This window comes from Delphinus delphis, chromosome 13, assembly GCF_949987515.2.
Source record: "Delphinus delphis chromosome 13, mDelDel1.2, whole genome shotgun sequence".
Classification (NCBI taxonomy): domain Eukaryota; kingdom Metazoa; phylum Chordata; class Mammalia; order Artiodactyla; family Delphinidae; genus Delphinus; species Delphinus delphis.
Window position 1 is genome coordinate 40519133 of NC_082695.1, and position 18569 is coordinate 40537701.

An 18569-nucleotide genomic window follows, 5' to 3' on the forward strand; every position below is an offset into this window, starting at 1 on the left:
CCAGTGGTTAAGAATCTGCCTTCCAATGCAGGGGACACAGGTTCAATCCCTGGTCGGGGAACTAAGATCCCACATGCCGCGGGGCAACTAAGCCCACGCGCTCTAGAGCCCACATGCCACAACTAGAGAGAAGCCCATGTGCCGCAACGAAGACCCAACGCAGCCAAATAAATTAATTAATTTAAAAAAATGTGATCTTCTCTTCTCTACTATAGAAATACTACCAAAAAAATAATTACAGCCAAAGCCCTGGATATTTGGGGGATAATCCTAACGAATGAACGCTTCCCAATGTAAGCATCAAAGTATTTTTGTTTTAAACTATTTTTAGAGAAATCCCTAATATGTCTTCTTAAATGTAACTGAATCTTTGAAGTTCATCTAACAATGAAGCTGATCCATGAAGAATTTACTGTTAGCTGCTGTACTACAGTGAAGCCCTCAGGGTAATGGAGCCTGCCAGAGCTATCGTCCCCAATATCACATGACTCCCAGTAGCTACACCTCTTATAGTTCCCCTGTCCTGCGCTCTGTATTCCTTCATTATCATGCTTCTGCAGCCTTTCAGCTGTACTCCCTCATGTCTCTAATTTCTACTTTTAATTTTGTTGGAGATTTGATTTTTAAAACTCGCCATAATCTTATATAAAGAATTTAAAAGCTCTGCGGAAACTCTCATATAGTTTTATGTCTAATCAGTGACTTGCAAATTACATTATCTTTAGACCACAGGCTTGGTGTCATCTATTTTGGCACCTCAGAAGCCATTTCTACTTCTATTCTGGACCGTGTCTATAACGAAAATAAATGCTGTTTAGATTAAGATCCATAATATTTACCTTCAAGCATGTTTCTGATTTCTTTGTCATGAGTGACTTCCTTTGCTGTCTGTCCATTCCCATTAACAACAGTAGTATGAGCATTATATTCTAAAAGAAGCATTACCAACTCCTAAAAAAGCAGAGAAATTATAGACTTTATTATATTATAGCACTTTTCCAAATTACACATTACTACTGAGTTTCTTCTACAATAGAAAGAATGACTATGTAGGAATCTTTATATCACTTCAGTTCTGTCTGCATTATTGTGGTTCCTTAGTATTCACTTAAATTGATTACTACAAGTCAACTAATTGTAGTAATGACTGATGCTGCCTAAACAGTTGCCAATCCACAATTAAACAGACAACTTCTGTAATTGATTTTTAAAGTAAATTATCTGGTTATTTTACCAAGTTGATTCATGCGGTCAAAACTAAATATGAGTTAACAAAGCCATTATTTAAATTAGTAATTTAAATTAGATAATTAGAGCAGATAATACATTCATTTAACATTATTCCTCCAAGAAATGTTGAAAAAAAATAATTTCCTCTACAGACTTAGATTTTTTAAAAGTTAATTATGATGTTTATAATAAATAGGACATTATTTTCTGAAGTGATATAGACTGACAGGATACAACACTATCAAAGGGATGCTTTATAATGAATCAAACGCTCTCCTGAAGTCAATATTCAACAACGGAGCATAAGCTACATCATTCATATTTACTCTAAGTGGCTAACAGCTCTTTTAGGAATTTTTGTAGTAAAAAATGTTTAAATACATATCTATCTAAACACAGACAGGAAGAAAACAAAATACTCATTGTCCTAGTCACTCCAGGACCACTACAAACATTTTGGAGCGTTTCTTTCTGATCATTTTTCCCTTGCATAAGTTTGAGTTTTTTAACATAATTTTATTTATGACATAATTGCTTAAGTTATACTCCTTTTGCCTAATACATCAGTTTCCTGGATGTTATAGTGTCTATAAACATACTTTTCACTGAATATTATTCTATAAAATGTACTACCACATTTTACAAATAGAAAAACTACTAAAAAGTCTAATATTTTAATAAAGTAAATTCTTATAAAATATCTTAGCACTTCCTATCATTTTAAAGGTAACATTTTGGAAGAAGTGTTTTCATAGTTTATGTAAACAGTTCATATTAGTAAAGAAAGTAGAACAACCCACAGAATGACAGAAAGTATTTATAAGTCATATATCTGATAAGGAAATTGTATCCAGAATATATAAAGAACTTTTACAATTCAACAAAAAGACAACCCAATTGAAAAAATGGTCCAAGATAAAGAAGAGCAATCAGAAAAAGGAAATTAAGAAAAACAATTCCATTTACAATGGCATCAAAAAGAATAAAACGCTTAAGAATAAACTTAACCATGGAGGTGAAAGACTTGTACACTAAAACTATGAAATATAGCTCAAAGAAATTAAAGAAGATATAAATAAGTGGGAAGACATCTAGTGATCATGAATGGGAAGACTTAATATTGTTGAGATGTGAACACTACCCAAAGCAATCTACAGATTCAATGCAATCCCTAACAAATCCCAATGATGTTTTTTCCAGAAACAGAAAATCCTATCATAAAATTCACAAGGAATCTCTAGAGATCCCAAATAGACAAAACAGTAATGAAAAAGAAGAACAAAGCTGGAGATCTCACACTTCCAGATTCCAAAACTTACCTCAAAGATAAAGTAATCAAAACAGTGCAATAATGACATAAAGATAGACATAGAGACCAATGGAATAGAAAAGAGAGCCCAAAAATAAACTCTCACATTTTGTTCAAATGATTTTCAACAAGAGTGCCAAGATCATTTGAAGGGGAAAGGACAGTCTCTTCAACAAATGGTGCTGGGAAAACTGGACATTCACATGCAAACAAATAAAGTTGGACCTGTATACTTTACACCACATACCAAAATTAACTCTATTAGGATGAAAGACCTAACAGAAAACCTAAAACAAAAATCTTAGAAGAAAACATAAGAGAAAAGCTTCATAGCAGTCATTTCTTGGAATATGACACCAAAAGCATAGGTTAAAAAAAAAGAAATTGGACTACATCAAAATTAAAAACTCTGTACAACAAAGCATTATCAAGAGAGTGAAAAGGCAATCCAGAGTGGGAAAAAATATTTGTAAATTGGGTATCTGATCCAGGATTTATATCCAGAATATGTAAATAACTCCCCAAACTCAAAAACACCACCACCACCAAACTATCCGATTTTAAAAATGGGCAAAGAATCTGAAGAGGCTACATACTGTATGTGTGTGACATACATATGGAACTATGTGACATTCTGGAAAAGGCAAAACTATGGAGAAAGTAGAAAGATCAGTAGTTGCCAGGGATTTGGGTGGGAGGAAGGATGAACAGGTGGAGCACAAAGGATTTTTAGGGCAGTGAAAACACTCTATACGATATTATAATGATAGACACATATCATTAAACATTTTGTCCAAACCCAAAGAACATACAACAACAAGAGTGAATGCTAAAGTAAACTATGGACTTAGGGTGCTTATGATGTGTCAATGTAGGTTCATCACTTGTTTTAACAAAAAAAAAACAAAAACGAACCACTCTGGTGGGGCATGTTGATAATGGGAGAGACCATGCATGTGTGGAGGAGGGCATACGTGGGAAATCTGTATCTTCCCCTCAGTCTTGCTGTGAACCTGAAACTACTCTACAAATTTGTCTTTCAAATACAAAAAATTTAAATAAATGGGCAAAGGATTCAATAGACATTTTTCCAAAGAAAAATGGCCAATAAGCATATGAACAGATGTTCAACATCACTAATCATTACGGAAATGCAAATCAAAACCAAATGAGATACCATTTCACAACCCTCAGGATGCCTAAAATGAAAAAGACTGACAATAACAAGTGTGATGAGGATGTGGAGAAACTGAAACCTTCATGCAATGCTAGTGGGAATGTAAAACGGTGCAGGTGCTTTGGTAATCAGTTTGGCAGCTCTGCAAAATACTAAACAGAGCAATGCCAAGTGGTGCAGCAATTCCACTCCTAGGTACATACCAAAGAGAAATGAAAACATACGTCCATGACAAAAATCTTGCACATGAGTGTTCAAAGCAGCATTATTCATAATATCCCCAAAGTGAAAACAACCTAAATGTCCATCAACTGATAGTTGGATAAATAAAATGTGGTACGTCCATACAATGGAATATTATTGGGCAATAAAAAAGAATGAAGTACTGATATATATTATAACCATGGATGAGCCTTGAAAACATTATGTTAAGAAGCCAGTCACAGAAAACCATGTATTATATGCTTCCATTTATATGAAATGTCTAGAATAGGTAAATCTATACAGACAGTAGATTAGTGGTTACCAGGGCCTGGGGGGAAGGGGTAATAGGGAGCGACAGCTCACGAGTACAAGATTTCTTTCTGGGATGATCCAAATGTTCTAAAATTATGTTGATGGTTGCACAAGTCAACATACCTGAACTACTGAATTGTACATGGGTGACTTGTATAGTATGTAAACTAGATCTCAATAAAGTGCCTATAAAAAGACAGCAGAGATATTCAAGTTTGGTACCACATGGCACATTCGAGTTAAGGAATGTTATTTCTCAACCTACCTCATCTAGTTGTTTTATACCATCTTTGCAACTGTACAGTGTTCTAGTAATTAATTGTCCTGATCTGAGTTTCAGGAAGGTATAAGAACTAATGTGGAACCTGACTGACATAAATCCTCAAAGGGCTGGACTACAGAAAATGGGCAGAGGGAATGGTATGCACAGAGGTAGAGAGGTACCTTTAAGAAAAGAGAATATGCTTCGATTATGTGGCAACAGGCTACAGGGGGAAATAGGGCAGACTTTCAGAGTTGCTATATGCAATCTCAGGGGTTCAGACTGTCCTGAAGGGAAGGGACACCTCTTAAAGTTTCCAGAGGAATGACTATCAGACTGCAAGTTACAAAAAACACCTGTCCACCCTGTGAAGAAGATTAAGAGCAAAAATTCTCAGAGTGTGGTCCCCAGACCTGTATGTAGCATCAGTATCACCCATGAAATTGGCAGAAAGGCAAGTTCTCAAGCCCCATCTCAGACCCACTGAATCAGAAATGCCGGGGATGGGGTCCAGCAACTTGTATGTTAAGCATTTAAATACAAGCGCTCAGGCAGGAGAAATCATCAGAAGAAGTTTTTATTCATTAAATCAGAATTAGAAAATAGAAGGCACCTGAAGAGACCAGTGGCTGGATGTCTAACTCGAGGAACATGAATGAAACACCCAAACAGAGAGCTCACCACTGATTTTTAATACCTCAGTGGGTAGAAGAGGTTTTAACTTTCTTCAAAGGTCTGTTGCAGTATTATTCTTATGTTTAGAAAAAACGTTTTTAAGCCGAACTGTGCTTCTCTATGCCAAAATTAAAGACCATCCTGCCAGGGCTTCCCTGGTGGCCCAGTGGTTAAGAATCCGCCTGCCAATGCAGGAGACACGGGTTCAAGCCCTGGTCTGGGAAGGTCCCACATGCCGCAGGGGAACTAAGCCCGTGTGCCAAAGCTACTGAGCCTGAGCTCTAGAGCCCACGAGCCACAACTACTGAAGCCTGCGTGCTCTAGGGCCTGTGATCCACAAGAAGAGAAGCCACCTCAATGAGAAGACCACGCACTGCAACGAAGAGTAGTCCCTGCTCAACACAGCTAGAGAAAGCCCACGCGCAGCAACGAAGACCCAACGCAGCCAAAAATAAATAAAAAATTATATGTAAAAAGAAAAAGACCATCCTGCCCCCTTTAACAGTTTGTACACATACCAAAGGATTGTCATCCTCCTCTTCATCCCTCAGGATCTAGAATTCCTAATCTAGCCCTGAGAAGTCCCTGGTGCTTTTACACAGAATTCCAGCTCCAACCACTTTCCCTCACAAGTTCTCCTTGCATCAACTGAATATGTGGTTCTCCTCCGAACTTTCCGCCAACTCTCCACATTATTTACTATTCACTTAACATACTTAAGCCCTTACATTGTACAAGGTCCTCCACCCGTCAGGGAAAACACTTAGGTAATGAATACTGAAGGGATCTGAGAAAGTGCTGACAAAAATCAGAGCTGAGATCAGGATACTGACTGGGACATCCCTGGACATGGTGGAATTGAGAGATTAGAAAAAAAAAAAAGCCATTGGGAGACAGAGCAGTCCAGGTAAAAAGCAATGAATATGTTCTCAAGCAGAGACAGTAAAAAGGATTTAAAGTGACAAGTACTTCAATGACCAATACAAATACTGCATAAGGAGCTTGTGTGAAGGAAGAGGAGCCGCATCTTAGAAACATGAAATTCCAAATATCTGAGTGGCAAGTAAGGAGCCAAAACATGCAGCTAAACAGAAGACCTGGACACCTGGAAAGAAGTATGAGGTCAAAGTACAGATTTCCAAATAATCCCCCAGGAGAAATAATGAAGCCTTAAGAGTGGATGGGGGCTTCCCTGGTGGCGCAGTGGTTGAGAGTCTGCCTGCCGATGCAGGGGACACGGGTTCGTGCCCCGGTCCGGGAAGATCCCACATGCCGTGGAGCGGCTGGGCCCGTGAGCCATGGCCGCTGAGCCTGCGTGTCCGGAGCCTGTGCTCCGCAACGGGAGAGGCCACAACGGTGAGAGGCCCGCGTACCGAAAAAAAAAAAAAAAGAGTGGACAGGTTTCTTAGGGGGACAGTTTCAAGAGAAAAGAGAAGAGTGGTTTAAAAAAAAAACAAACAGAAGAACACCTACAATGAAAGGTAAGGAAAATGAACAAGCACAAACAGATAGGCATCAGAAAAGCAGCCAAAGATGCAGCAGTAGAAACAGACTGTGTAGTGCCTCTTCCCAGAGAGATCAGCTCTGTTGGAGTGCAGCTATGGAAAATAGGAAAACAGAAACCTTGAAAATAGTAAACCACTGAGGAACTTTAGGAAAACATTCAGTTAACAGGTACAGTCAGGACCCAGACTACAAAGGATCAAAATAATCAGGTGCTAAGGAAGTTGAAAACAGGAAGTGTAGACACATTTTAATAATATTTTATAAAAAATGAGAATAAGGACAAGCATCTTGCTCAGAGAAGGTCTCCTTGCCCACAAGGTCTCTTCAAGAGCAAGAGAACACGGAGAATCAGGAGAGCTATCTCCAGGAAGTGGTCATTCATGATGTATATGACTATATTCAAAGACAGTACAAAAAAAGAAAAACACAGGACCCTAAGTGGCTCAAGCTAGCATAGTCATAATAACGTACACTCAGTATTTATTTAACCAAAATCTAGCCGTAGATTAAGAGAATGAGAAAAGTGAAGTGGTTTTAGTGGGGATTAAGGCAGGGAGAAACAAATAATCAAATGCTTATCTTCCAGAAGTAAGCCAACAGAAAATCTAAAATTAAAAAAAAGAACAAACACAACAAAAAAAAAGAATCAGTGACATAAGTATATTATTTAGAAACATGAAAGTTAAAAAAAACTGAAGTAACAGCTGAAAATAATGACATAGTTGCCTCTAGGAAAGTGTGACTCAGAGTGGGCAGGCGTGGAGCAAAGGTCATCAGTTTTTCATTATAAGTCTCAGAATATCACTTGACATCTAAAATGAAATACACACGCACCTGTGTCTGTCATACAGAGTGAAGTACGTCAGAAAGAGAAAAACAAATATTGTATATTAAAGCATATATGTGGAATCTAGAAAAATGGTACAGATGATCTTCTTTGCAAAGCAGAAACAGACACAGACATAGAGAACAAACATATGGATACCAAGGGGGAAAGGAAACGTATGGATACCGAAGGGGATAGGGAAGGGGATGGGATGTACTGGGAGATTGGGACTGACATATATACACTATTGATACTAGGTATAAAATAGATAACTAATGAGAACATACCATATAGCACAGGGAACTCTACTCAGTACTCTGTGGTGACCTAAATGGGAAGGAAAGCCAAAAAAGAGGGGATATATGTATATGTATAGCTAACACAACATTGTAAAGAAACTACACTTCAATAAAAATTTAAAAAAAAGAAACACACATGCACAGGCACATACACAGAATTTTTTTTCAAGAAACACCTAAGAAAAAAGTCTTAAAGATTCCTAAGACACTGCTAAATAGTAGCTGAAATATGTAAGGCAGAGACATATGTTCAACTTAACACTTAAGAACTAGCAATATCTCCGAAATTACCACAAGAAAAGCCTGTTTCATAAGTTAATTGGGACTGGGCTTCCCTGGTGGTGCAGAGGTTAAGAATCCGCCTACCAATGCAGGGGACACAGGTTCGAGCCCTGGGCCAGGAAGATCCCACATGCCACGTAGCAACTAAGCCCATTCACCACAACTACTGAGCCTGTGCTCTAGAGCCTGCAAGCCACAACTACTGAAGCCCACATGCCACAACTACTGAAGCCCGCGCGCCTAGAGCCTGTGCTCCGCAACAAGAGAAGTCACTGCAATGAGAGGCCTACGCACCATAACGAAGAGTAGCCCCTGCTTGCCACAACTAGAGAAAGCCCATGTGCAGCAACAAAGACCCAATACAGCCAAAAATCAATCACTCAATAAATTTAAAAAAAAATTAATTGGAACTTCCAGATTCCACCTAGCATTTAGAAAGCTGAAAATCACTCCCACTCTAGTAACAAGGGGAAAATACAGGTAATCTACAGAACTATACTTTTCTTGAACCCAAAAAATTAAGATGGCAGGGCAACCAACTAGTCTGAAATCTAAGGAAATTGCTTCAAGGCAAGCATGGGCTCACCTTGAATAGGTGTGGGAAAAAGATGGGACCTGCCAAACATTAATAGAATGAAAGAAAAAAAATCATATAATCACCTCAACATATGCAGAAAAAGCATTTGACAAGATTCAACATTCTTTCAGGAAAAAAGTCTCAACAAATTAGGTAGAGAAGGTACCTCAACATAATAAAGGCCATATGACAAGCCAATGGCTAACATTATATTCAACAGTAGAAGGCTGAAAACTTTCCCTCATCACAAGGGTGCCTACTGTCATCACTCCTATTCAACACAGTACTGGAAGTCCTAGCCAAAGCAATCAGGCAAGAAAAAGAAACAAAAGTCATCAGAATCGCTAAGAATGAAGTAAAATTGTCTCTATTTGCACATGACATGATTTTATATATAGAAAACCCTAAAAAGTCCACCAAAAGCTGTAGGATCTACTCAGTGAATTCAGTAAAGTTGCAGCATACAAAATTAACACACAAAAATCAGCAGCGCTTCTATACACTAACTATAAATTATCTGCAAAAGAAAGAAAACAATCCCATTTACAATACCATCAAAAACAATAAAATACTTAGGAATAAATTTAACCAAGGAAGTGAAACATCTCTACACTGAAAACCACAAGACAATTATGAGAGAAACTGAAGAGGACACAAATAAATGAAAATATATCCTGTGTTCATGAAATGGAAGAATTAATATTGTTAAAATGTCCATGCTACTCAAAACCACCTATAGATTTAATGCAATCCCTATCAAGATTCTAATGGCTTTTTTTTTTTTTTTTAACAGAAGTAGAACAAATAGTCCAAAACTTTATTTGGAACCACTAAAGACCCCAAATAGCCAAAGCAATCCTGAGAAAGAACAGAACAGGAGGCATCATACTTGATTTCCAGCTATGGTAATCAAAACAGTATGGTACTCACATAAAAACGGACACAGAGACAAAAGGAACAGAATCAAGAGCCCAGAAATAAACCCATGCATATATGATCAACTGATCTTTGACAAAGGGGTCAGGAATACTTAATGAAAAAAAGACAATCTCTTCAATAAGGGATGCTGGGGAAATTGGGTATTCACTCATAAAAGAATGAAACTAGACTCTTATCCTACACTGCTCACAAAAGTTAGGGTTAGGGTTAACTGAAAATGAATTAAAGATATAAATGTAAGACCTGAAACCATAAAACTCCTAGAAGAAAACATAGAAAAAAGCTCCTTAACATGGGTCTTGGCAACAATGTTTTGGATATGACACGTAAAGCAAAGGCAACAAAAGCAAAAATCAACTGGGACTATATCAAACTAAAAGCTTCTGCACAGCAAAGAAAACCATCATAAAAAAGGAAAGGCAACATAGAAAATGCAACAAAATATTTGTAAATCATATATCTGATAAGTAGTTAACATCCAAAATATATAAAGAACTAATACAACTCAATAGCAGAAAGACAAATAATCCAATTTTAAAATGGGCAAAGGATCTGAATAGACATTCTTCCAGAGAAGATATTCGAATGTCCCAGGTACCTAAAATGGCACTCAACATCACTAATCATTAGGGAAATGCAAATCAAAACCACAATGAGATCTCACCTCACACGTTAAAACGGCTATCACCATAAAGACAACAGACAACAAATGCTGGTGAAGATGTGGAGAAAAGGCAACACTTGATGTTGGTGGCATTGTAGACTGGTACAGCTATTATGGAAAACAGTAAAGAGGTTCCTCAAAAAAATAAAAATTGAACTACCATAGATCCAGCAATTCCACTTCTGAGTGTAAAACCAAAAAAAAGAAAGGAGGAAAAGAAACACTGACCTGAAAAGATATCTGCACCCCCATGTTCATTGCAGCATTATTTATAATAAACATGGAAACAACCTAAGTGTCCCCTGACCAATGAATGGATAAAGAAAATATAGCATGTGTGTGTGTATATATATATGTGTGTACACACACACACACACACACACACACAGGAATACTATTCAGCCATAAAAAGAAGGAAATCCTCCCATTTCCAAAAACATGGATGGATCCCAAGGGCACTATACTAAATGAAACAAGACAGAGAAAGACAAATACCATATGATCTCACTTATATATGGAATATAAAAAAATAAAAAACCCAAGCTCATAGTAAAAGAGGTCAGATTTGTGGTTACCAAAGGCTGGAGGTTAGGGGTGGAGGAATTGGATGAAGGTGGTCAAAAGGTACAAAATTCCAGTTATAGGCACACCTCAGAGATATTGTGGGTTCAGTTCAGACCACTGCAATAAAGCAAGTATTGCAGTAAAGCAAATCACATTAATTTTGTGGTTCCCCAGTGCATATAAAAAGTATGTTTACGCTATATTGTAGTTTATTAAGCGTGCAATAGCATTATGTCTAAAAAAATAATGTACATACCTTAATTAAAAAATACTTAATTGCTAAAATATGCTAACCATCATGAGGCTTCAGCGAGTTCTAATCTTTTTGTAATAGTAACAAACACCACTGATCACAGATCACCATAACAAATATAATAAGGAAAAATTTGAAATATTACGAGAATTACCAAAATGTGAGAGAGACACAAAGTGAGCAAATGCTGTTGGAAAAACAGACTTGCTCAATGGGTTGCCACAAAACTTAAATTTGTAAAAAATGCATTATCTGAAGTGCAACATAGCAAAGCACAGTAAGGATACCTGTACTATTTACCTCTGTCTCTACTGTCTTATACACAATGCTTAACATTCCATAAAAAATTACCAGACACACAAAAAGCAAGAAAAGCAATCCACTGTCAAGAGACAAAGAGGTTAACAGAATGACAAAGAAATGATCAAGATGTTGGAATGATCAGATAGAGAACTTTGTTATGTTAAAAGGTCTAGTGGACAAGGTAGACAACATATATGATGAGATGGAGAACTTCAGCTGAGAAGTGGAAACTATAAGAAAGAGTCAAAGAAAAATGCTAGAAATGAGGTAAAGAATGCCTTCAATGGTCTCATCAGTAGACATCAGAGCACAGCTGAGGAAAGAATCAGTAAACTTGAAGACAGGCCAATAGACATTAGCTAAACACTAAGAGAGAAAGTGGAAGGGAGTGGGGAGGCAGTCAGAAAAGGGGAAAAGGAGTGGGGAGAAGAAATAGAACTGAGCACCCATGGCTGTGGGACAGTATCAGTCTGACAAATATATAGTAAGTTATTCAAGAATTTATATGAAGTACTTCCTGAATCTAGCAAAAAAGAATAAAAAAAGGAAAAAAAAAGATCATGAAAACAGTATCTGCTACCATTTGCGCATGTAATTTGCCCTCACGAATGCCGTGTTCTGCTAACCATTTCCATAACTCTCTGCAGGTCAGCCTTCTCGACCTTGATCCTCTGAACTCACTCATTCATTACCATAATTGCAGCCGCCTGGCTTCTGATGTTTAAGTGCCACCTCCAGGCCTCTACTGTTTTAAGGTCCTATGACATCCCCCGTACCCCCTTTGCTATCAGTGAAGCAGGTCTGCAATGGCATTTCCAGATGGCAGCCCTAGACCTCAGAGGACATGGAAACAGTTTCTCAGTGATGTTAGGACCTTTTCCACCAGCGATTTTTCGGTGCTTTGGTAGATGATGTAGCCTTTAGGCCCCTCCATGGCACAAAATTATCTGGTATGATCCATATTCAATCCAGCCTGCCTGCTTATTTAAAACCTTCAATTGTCTGCAATGGCATTTCTGGCATTTTGACACCTATAACGGGGGCCATTGCTTTGTCCATGCTGCTAGGAACTTTCCAAATACACCTCAACTTGTACCATCAAAAGAAATCAACGATGCTCAGAAGCCAAAGACAGTTGCCCCAGTGAAAGCCACGATACCTTGTCCAGTTTCTGGGCCTGAGTCAATTTTGGACTTAGAACTATGTATTGAAGGAGAGGCCAGATCCTGGAAGGGAAGATTCTGCAACACCAAAGCAAACGTATAGTCATGAATCTCTCAGACCACCCCCCAATGACCATTTATTCAAGTAGCTGTATACCAGGGAAAGGGGAAAACCCAAACATTTCACAAATTATTAAGTACAAGATGCAAGAGACTCAAAGTGTTATCTGGCCCCTCTGTTAGACAGGGGGCATGCATAGGGGTGAGATAATAAATAAAACCTGGGCCAGATCTGGCTCACAGTGTAGGCACTGGGTCCACAAACACATCCAGAGGACACTGCCCCAGTCCCTGAATGTATAATTGGAATAGACATGTTGGCAAACACTCACATCGCTTCCTTGGTCTACAGTATAAAACAGCCAGATGGAAGGCTCTAGATCTGCGCTCCCCCATACCCTGGCCAGGATAAATAAAACCAATACCCCACATGCAGGGAAATGACAGAAATTGGTGCCACCCTTAAAAACCCAAGTATGCAGGGCTGATGGTCCCTACAATACTTCCATTTAATTCACCACTCTGCCACTACAAAAACCAGAAGGAATGTGGAGGATGACAGTGGACTCCCACAAGCTCAACCAAATAGCCCCAATTCTAGCAGCTCTGCCAGATACGAAATCTTGGCTAGAGCAGGTCAATACTACTTAAGTACACAGTACACAGCAACTGACCTGGCAAATATATTCTTCTCTATCCTCATTAGGAAAAAAAAAGACAGAAAACACTTTGCATTCACACGGACAACAGTACGCACTTACATTTACAGTTCTGCCTCAGAGCCATCTGCGCAACCTGCAGAAAACACCCTGGTTCACCCTGGTCCAACGATGTCCTGTTAACAGAACCAGATGAGCAAGAAGTGGAATGCTGAAGGCTTTAATAAGACACCTATGCTCCAGAAGGTGGGCAATCTTACAATTCAGGGGCTTTGTCATGTCAATAAATTCTCAGGGGTTCAGTGGTTTGGGTAATGCCCGGACATTGCCCCCAAAGTAAAGAACTTGCACTTCCACCTTGCACTTCCTGAAACAGAAGGAAGCACAACGCCTGGGTGGCTTCTTCCGGTTCGGGGGCAGCATATTCCACAACTAGGAATAATGTTCTGATCCATATGCCAGATGAGAAAGGATGCCTGAACACCAGGCTCCTTTGTCAAAGGACCAGCAGGCAAGAAGAGTCACCACCTTAGCAGAGGTAATTAAACTTGAACATCAGAAGAAAAGAGTAGTATACACAATGGGGACAATGAGAACTACATTTCATGTGCAGATGATGCACTTCAGGGTCTCTTGGTGTTCCCTTGTCCAATTTTGACAGTAAATGGACAAGTGTAACAACCCTGGCCTAAGAAGGGCATGATAACCAGGGGTTGAGACCTCCAGGGTTGAGGGCCTGAGTCACATCACCAAGTAAGCCCTGAAGACCAGACGTGCTAGCCAAGGGGAAGGGGAATCTAGAACAGATAGTAGAGGAGGGAGAAAATGATTCAGTTGTGGCCCCAAGGTCAACTACAGCAATAGGAGCCCCCCACGGTCAGCAGGTGCATTCCTTCTGGGAGCATCAGCTTGACTCCAGCCTCTGGCCACCCTTCCTTCCACAGGTGTGACCCCTTAGCACTTCGATAAGCCTGTTGCACACTAACCTCCATCTCGGTCTGCTTCCTCTGAAGCCCAACCTACAAGAAATAGTAATGTTTATACCTGTATTTCAGGGGTGTCATGTTCCATTAAATAACACATGTCAAGTTGTTTGGACAGTGCTCGACTCATAGCAGGCATTCAATATGTAAGCATGAGAAATTGTATCCTAGGGAACAAGATAGATAAGCTTATGTAAACCAAGCTTATGTAAACCCCAGGATTATACGTATCTTCTAGATGCCAGGTGAGAGATACGTAATTCCTGAGACTCAGAACACAGGAAGCATTGATTTTAGAGGTATGCTCAGCCTCACTAGAAGATACTAAGTGGAAACAAAGGTCAGTACCACAATCCAATTATTTACTATACTATCCCTATTTTCAACTGATTATAGAAGATGTAAAAACTGCAGAATTTGAACTGCATTTGAAAAATAAAGGAACAAATGCTTATTAATACGATATCTTAAAATTCTGGTATATTAATTTTTATTAAAGAGCACTAGGGGTCGCTAATGGACCAAGAAAGCCCATAGGTCCCTCAAAGTTTTGGGAGCTGCATTTTATTTATTTGAAAGGATAAGAATTTAAAGTGCTTTGTAACAAACCACATGCCTTTTCAACTCATCCTTCTATTTATTAAATCACCACCCTATCATATTTTAAATTATCTTCATGGTAAAAGATCACATCAGAACAGGATAATTTGATTCTTTTCATGAGTACAATTAGAAATTAAACTTTTGCAAAATTCAATCATGTTTAGATACTGAGCACACACATTTTTAACGTTTCCTATGTGGCACAACCATTTAGCTTCAGCTAATACAAGCGATAATATGTATGCTAATGTTCAAATCAAACTAAGGCCTCATTTAGCATGGTCTTATGTTCGAAGTTGAAGAAAATAGCCAGATATGCAAAGAACTGAGCGTAGATTTGATTTGATCTAGGTAATTGATCTAGGTAATTACACAGATGGTAATTATGCAGTAAGACTTGTGCTCATGGAAGATACAAAAAAAGTGAAATGTATAAATTCCTTGGGAGCAAGATGAATATGATCTACTGGTGGTGAAGACACAACAATAAACTGTGATACAAGGTAGAAGACGAATGACAGTGCTTGTAATATTCTTGGGAAATCTGGAAAAGGATAGCTGCTTTCCACCTGCAGGAAGTCAGGAAAGAATTTATGGAGACAGCATTTGAGCTGCACTTTCAAGAATGGGTTGACATGGGCCACGTGAAAATAGACGGCCAAGAACTCTCCTAGGTACATAGAGAAGAATGAGAAGTGCAAGGCTATAAAGGAAAATAGCAAGTAGCTCACGCATGAGTCAGGCAAATTAAACTATTTGCAGCTCATTTTTGAGCCTCCCCCGCACCGACCCCAGAGTCAAGCATAGCAATTAACCCACTACCTTTATTTTTTTTTAGTATAATCGGTATTTTTTTCTCAACTTTAGTGAGACTCCATATCTGGTCCACAAGTATCAACATATGAACAAATAGACCCAACAGTGTGAAATGTACTAATTCAAACATGCTTAGCACACACTTACTGGGTTGATTAATAATTTATATGAAAATTGGTTAAATCTAATAATTAGAATAAAAAGTACAAAATCATATAAATTCATTCTTGAACTTGTGATAAATGCACATAAATCTTCCAATTATGGGATTATAAAATAACCTTTAGGGAGTATGTTAGACTATGGTTAATCACAACAAACAAGAAATACACCTTATGTCATAGTTAATTTACCAGATCATTCAAATAATCAAAAAAAGTTATCAGGAAAGAGGGGTGAAGCAACTTTTGACTATGGTGGCATAAAGAGATCTGTGAACTGTAATCCTGAAAAAAGAGTATAAAATTGGACAAAATTACCAAACTACTCATATCATGGTGCTGGATATCGACTAAAGACAACAAATTGAGAGGCATACTCAACAGGAACTAGAACTTCAGGTAACAGGAGTCTTTAACCTTCCAGCCACAGGCTATGGCCACACACCCTCCGTCCCCCGCCCCCCCAACCCCCTTCTCCAAGAAGTCTGACCAAACCAGGGCTGGCAATGAAAGCCAGTAGCTTTGCCAGAGGGAAATGACTTGATTTGGAGCAAAAAAGCAGCAAATTCAGTAGGAAACAAATGGAAAAATCTACAGCACGAGGCGCCTTTTCCCATTAGAGTGTATTTGCTTTCTGTCCGGGGTATAACAAATTACCACAAACTCAGCAGCTTAGAACACCACAAATTTATTATCTGACAGTTCTGTACTTCAGAAGTCCAAAATGGGTCCCACTGGGCTAGAATCAAGGTGTCAGCAGGGCTGCTTTCCTTTCAGAAGCTCTAGAGGAGAACTCATTTCCTTGCTTTTTCTACTTTCCAGAGGCTGCCCACACTCCTTGGTCCCCTTTCTCCATTTTCCAAGCCAGAAACATTGCATCTCTCTGACCATTCTCTCCGACCATTCTCTCCTAGGCACATCTCCCTCTCATTCTGACTCTTTTTCTGCCTCTCTCTCACACTTTTAAGGACCTTTGTGGTTACACTGAGGCCACCAGATAATCCAGATAATTTTCCTCTTTTAAGGTCTGCTGATCAGCAAACTCAATTCCATCTGGAACTTTAATTTCCCCTTGTCATGTAAGCTAACACAGCCACAGGCTTTGGGGACTAGGATGAGAACGTCTCTGGAGGGCCATTATTAATGCCCACCACATGGGGCAAATGGCAAAACAGCCTGGAAATGAGAGACCCAAAAAAGGACAAGGTAAGCTGCCCATACATTCCTGGCTGACTGTGCAGGAGAAACAGGAGAAGGCCCCACAGAAAGCAGAAGCAGAGGCAGAAGTGAGGAATGGCTGCTCCCCAACCTACACACAGATCCATCAGCAGAGGGCAGAAGCTCTATGCTTCTGAGTATTCGGGCAAAACCTCTACCCAGATACTGGCTGACCACTAAGCTATGTAGATGCAGGGGTGAAATCTAGGAAGTTTAGTCCATTTGGGGTGTCATAACAAAACCACCACAGACTGGGTGGCTTTAACATGATTTACTGCTCACATTTTTGGAGGCCGGGAAGACCAAGATCAAGGCACAACAAGATCTGGTGTCTGGTGAGAGCCTGCTTCCTGGTTCACAGATGGCCATCTTCTCACTTTGTCCTCACATGGCAGAAGGGGCACGAGAGCTCTGGGGTCTCCTTTATAAGGGAACTAATTTCATTCACAAAGGCTCTATCACCGTGGCCTAATCACCTCCCAAAGGCCCCATCCCTAACACCATCACTTTGGGATTTGAACATATGCATTTCAGGGGGATGCAAACAGCCAGTACATAAGAGAAACTACGCTAAAACATTAAAACAATTTTTTTTTTAAAAAGAGCAGAGATATCAGTAGGCCAGACACATTCTATATTTCACAGATGAAGACCAGACAAGTTAATAAAAAATAATAATAACCTCAAGGGGAAAAGGTCAGAGTTGCTAAAATTATATTATATACAATGTCTAGTTTTCAAAAAAAACTTGTGAGACATGCAAAAAAAAGGGAAGTATGACCCACAGTCTGAGAAAAGCAGGTAATAGAAACTGACTTTTAATGGGCCCATATGTTGAATTTAGCAGATAAGAAGTATAAAGCTATTATAAATATGTCCAAAAAGTTTAATATCCAAAGGGATAAAATACCAAAGAATATTTGTAAAAAACCAGAGAAGGCAGTAAAAGAGGAACTAAGGAACAAAAAACCTGAGACATATAGAAAACAAGTACAAATAGAAGACGTAAATCCAAAGTTATTAACAACTAAATGTGACTAGACTAAACTAAATAAAAAGGAAATTTTCAGATGATAAAAACATACAACTGAATTATACGCTGCCAACAACAAACACACATTAGATTCAAAGACACAAGGAAGCTGAATGTAAAAGGAGAGGAAAAGACAATATAAGCAGTAACTATAAGACAGCTAGATTGGCTACATTAACATAAAAAAAATAAACTTTCTGGTACGAAATATTACTGAAGGCAAAGAAAGACATTTCATAATGACCAAAAAGGTCGATACACATCAGGAAGGCATATCCCATATAACATATCCCACATAATCCCACTATAAATGGATATGCACCTCACAAAATTCATGAAGCAAAATCTGACAAAATTAAAAATATACAATTCAAGAATTCATAGTTGGAGACATCAATACCTCACTCTCAGTATTCGATAAAACAAGCAGAAAATCAGTTAAGGATAAGAGAACTGAACAGCCCCATCACTAACTTAACCTAATTTACATT

At 38.7% G+C, this 18569-nt stretch overlaps 1 protein-coding gene across 7 annotated transcripts in view; it reads right to left on the bottom strand.

Annotated features, from left to right (window-relative positions):
• OSBPL1A (oxysterol binding protein like 1A) overlaps positions 1–18569 on the bottom strand; it is a 211169-nt gene that overhangs the window by 170246 nt on the left and 22354 nt on the right. For all 7 annotated transcript variants that reach the window (XM_060028802.1, XM_060028804.1, XM_069541326.1 and 4 more), the window contains one exon: positions 840–951. In XM_060028802.1, coding sequence (XP_059884785.1) covers positions 840–951 — 112 coding nt within the window. The remainder of the gene's footprint in view (positions 1–839; positions 952–18569) is intronic.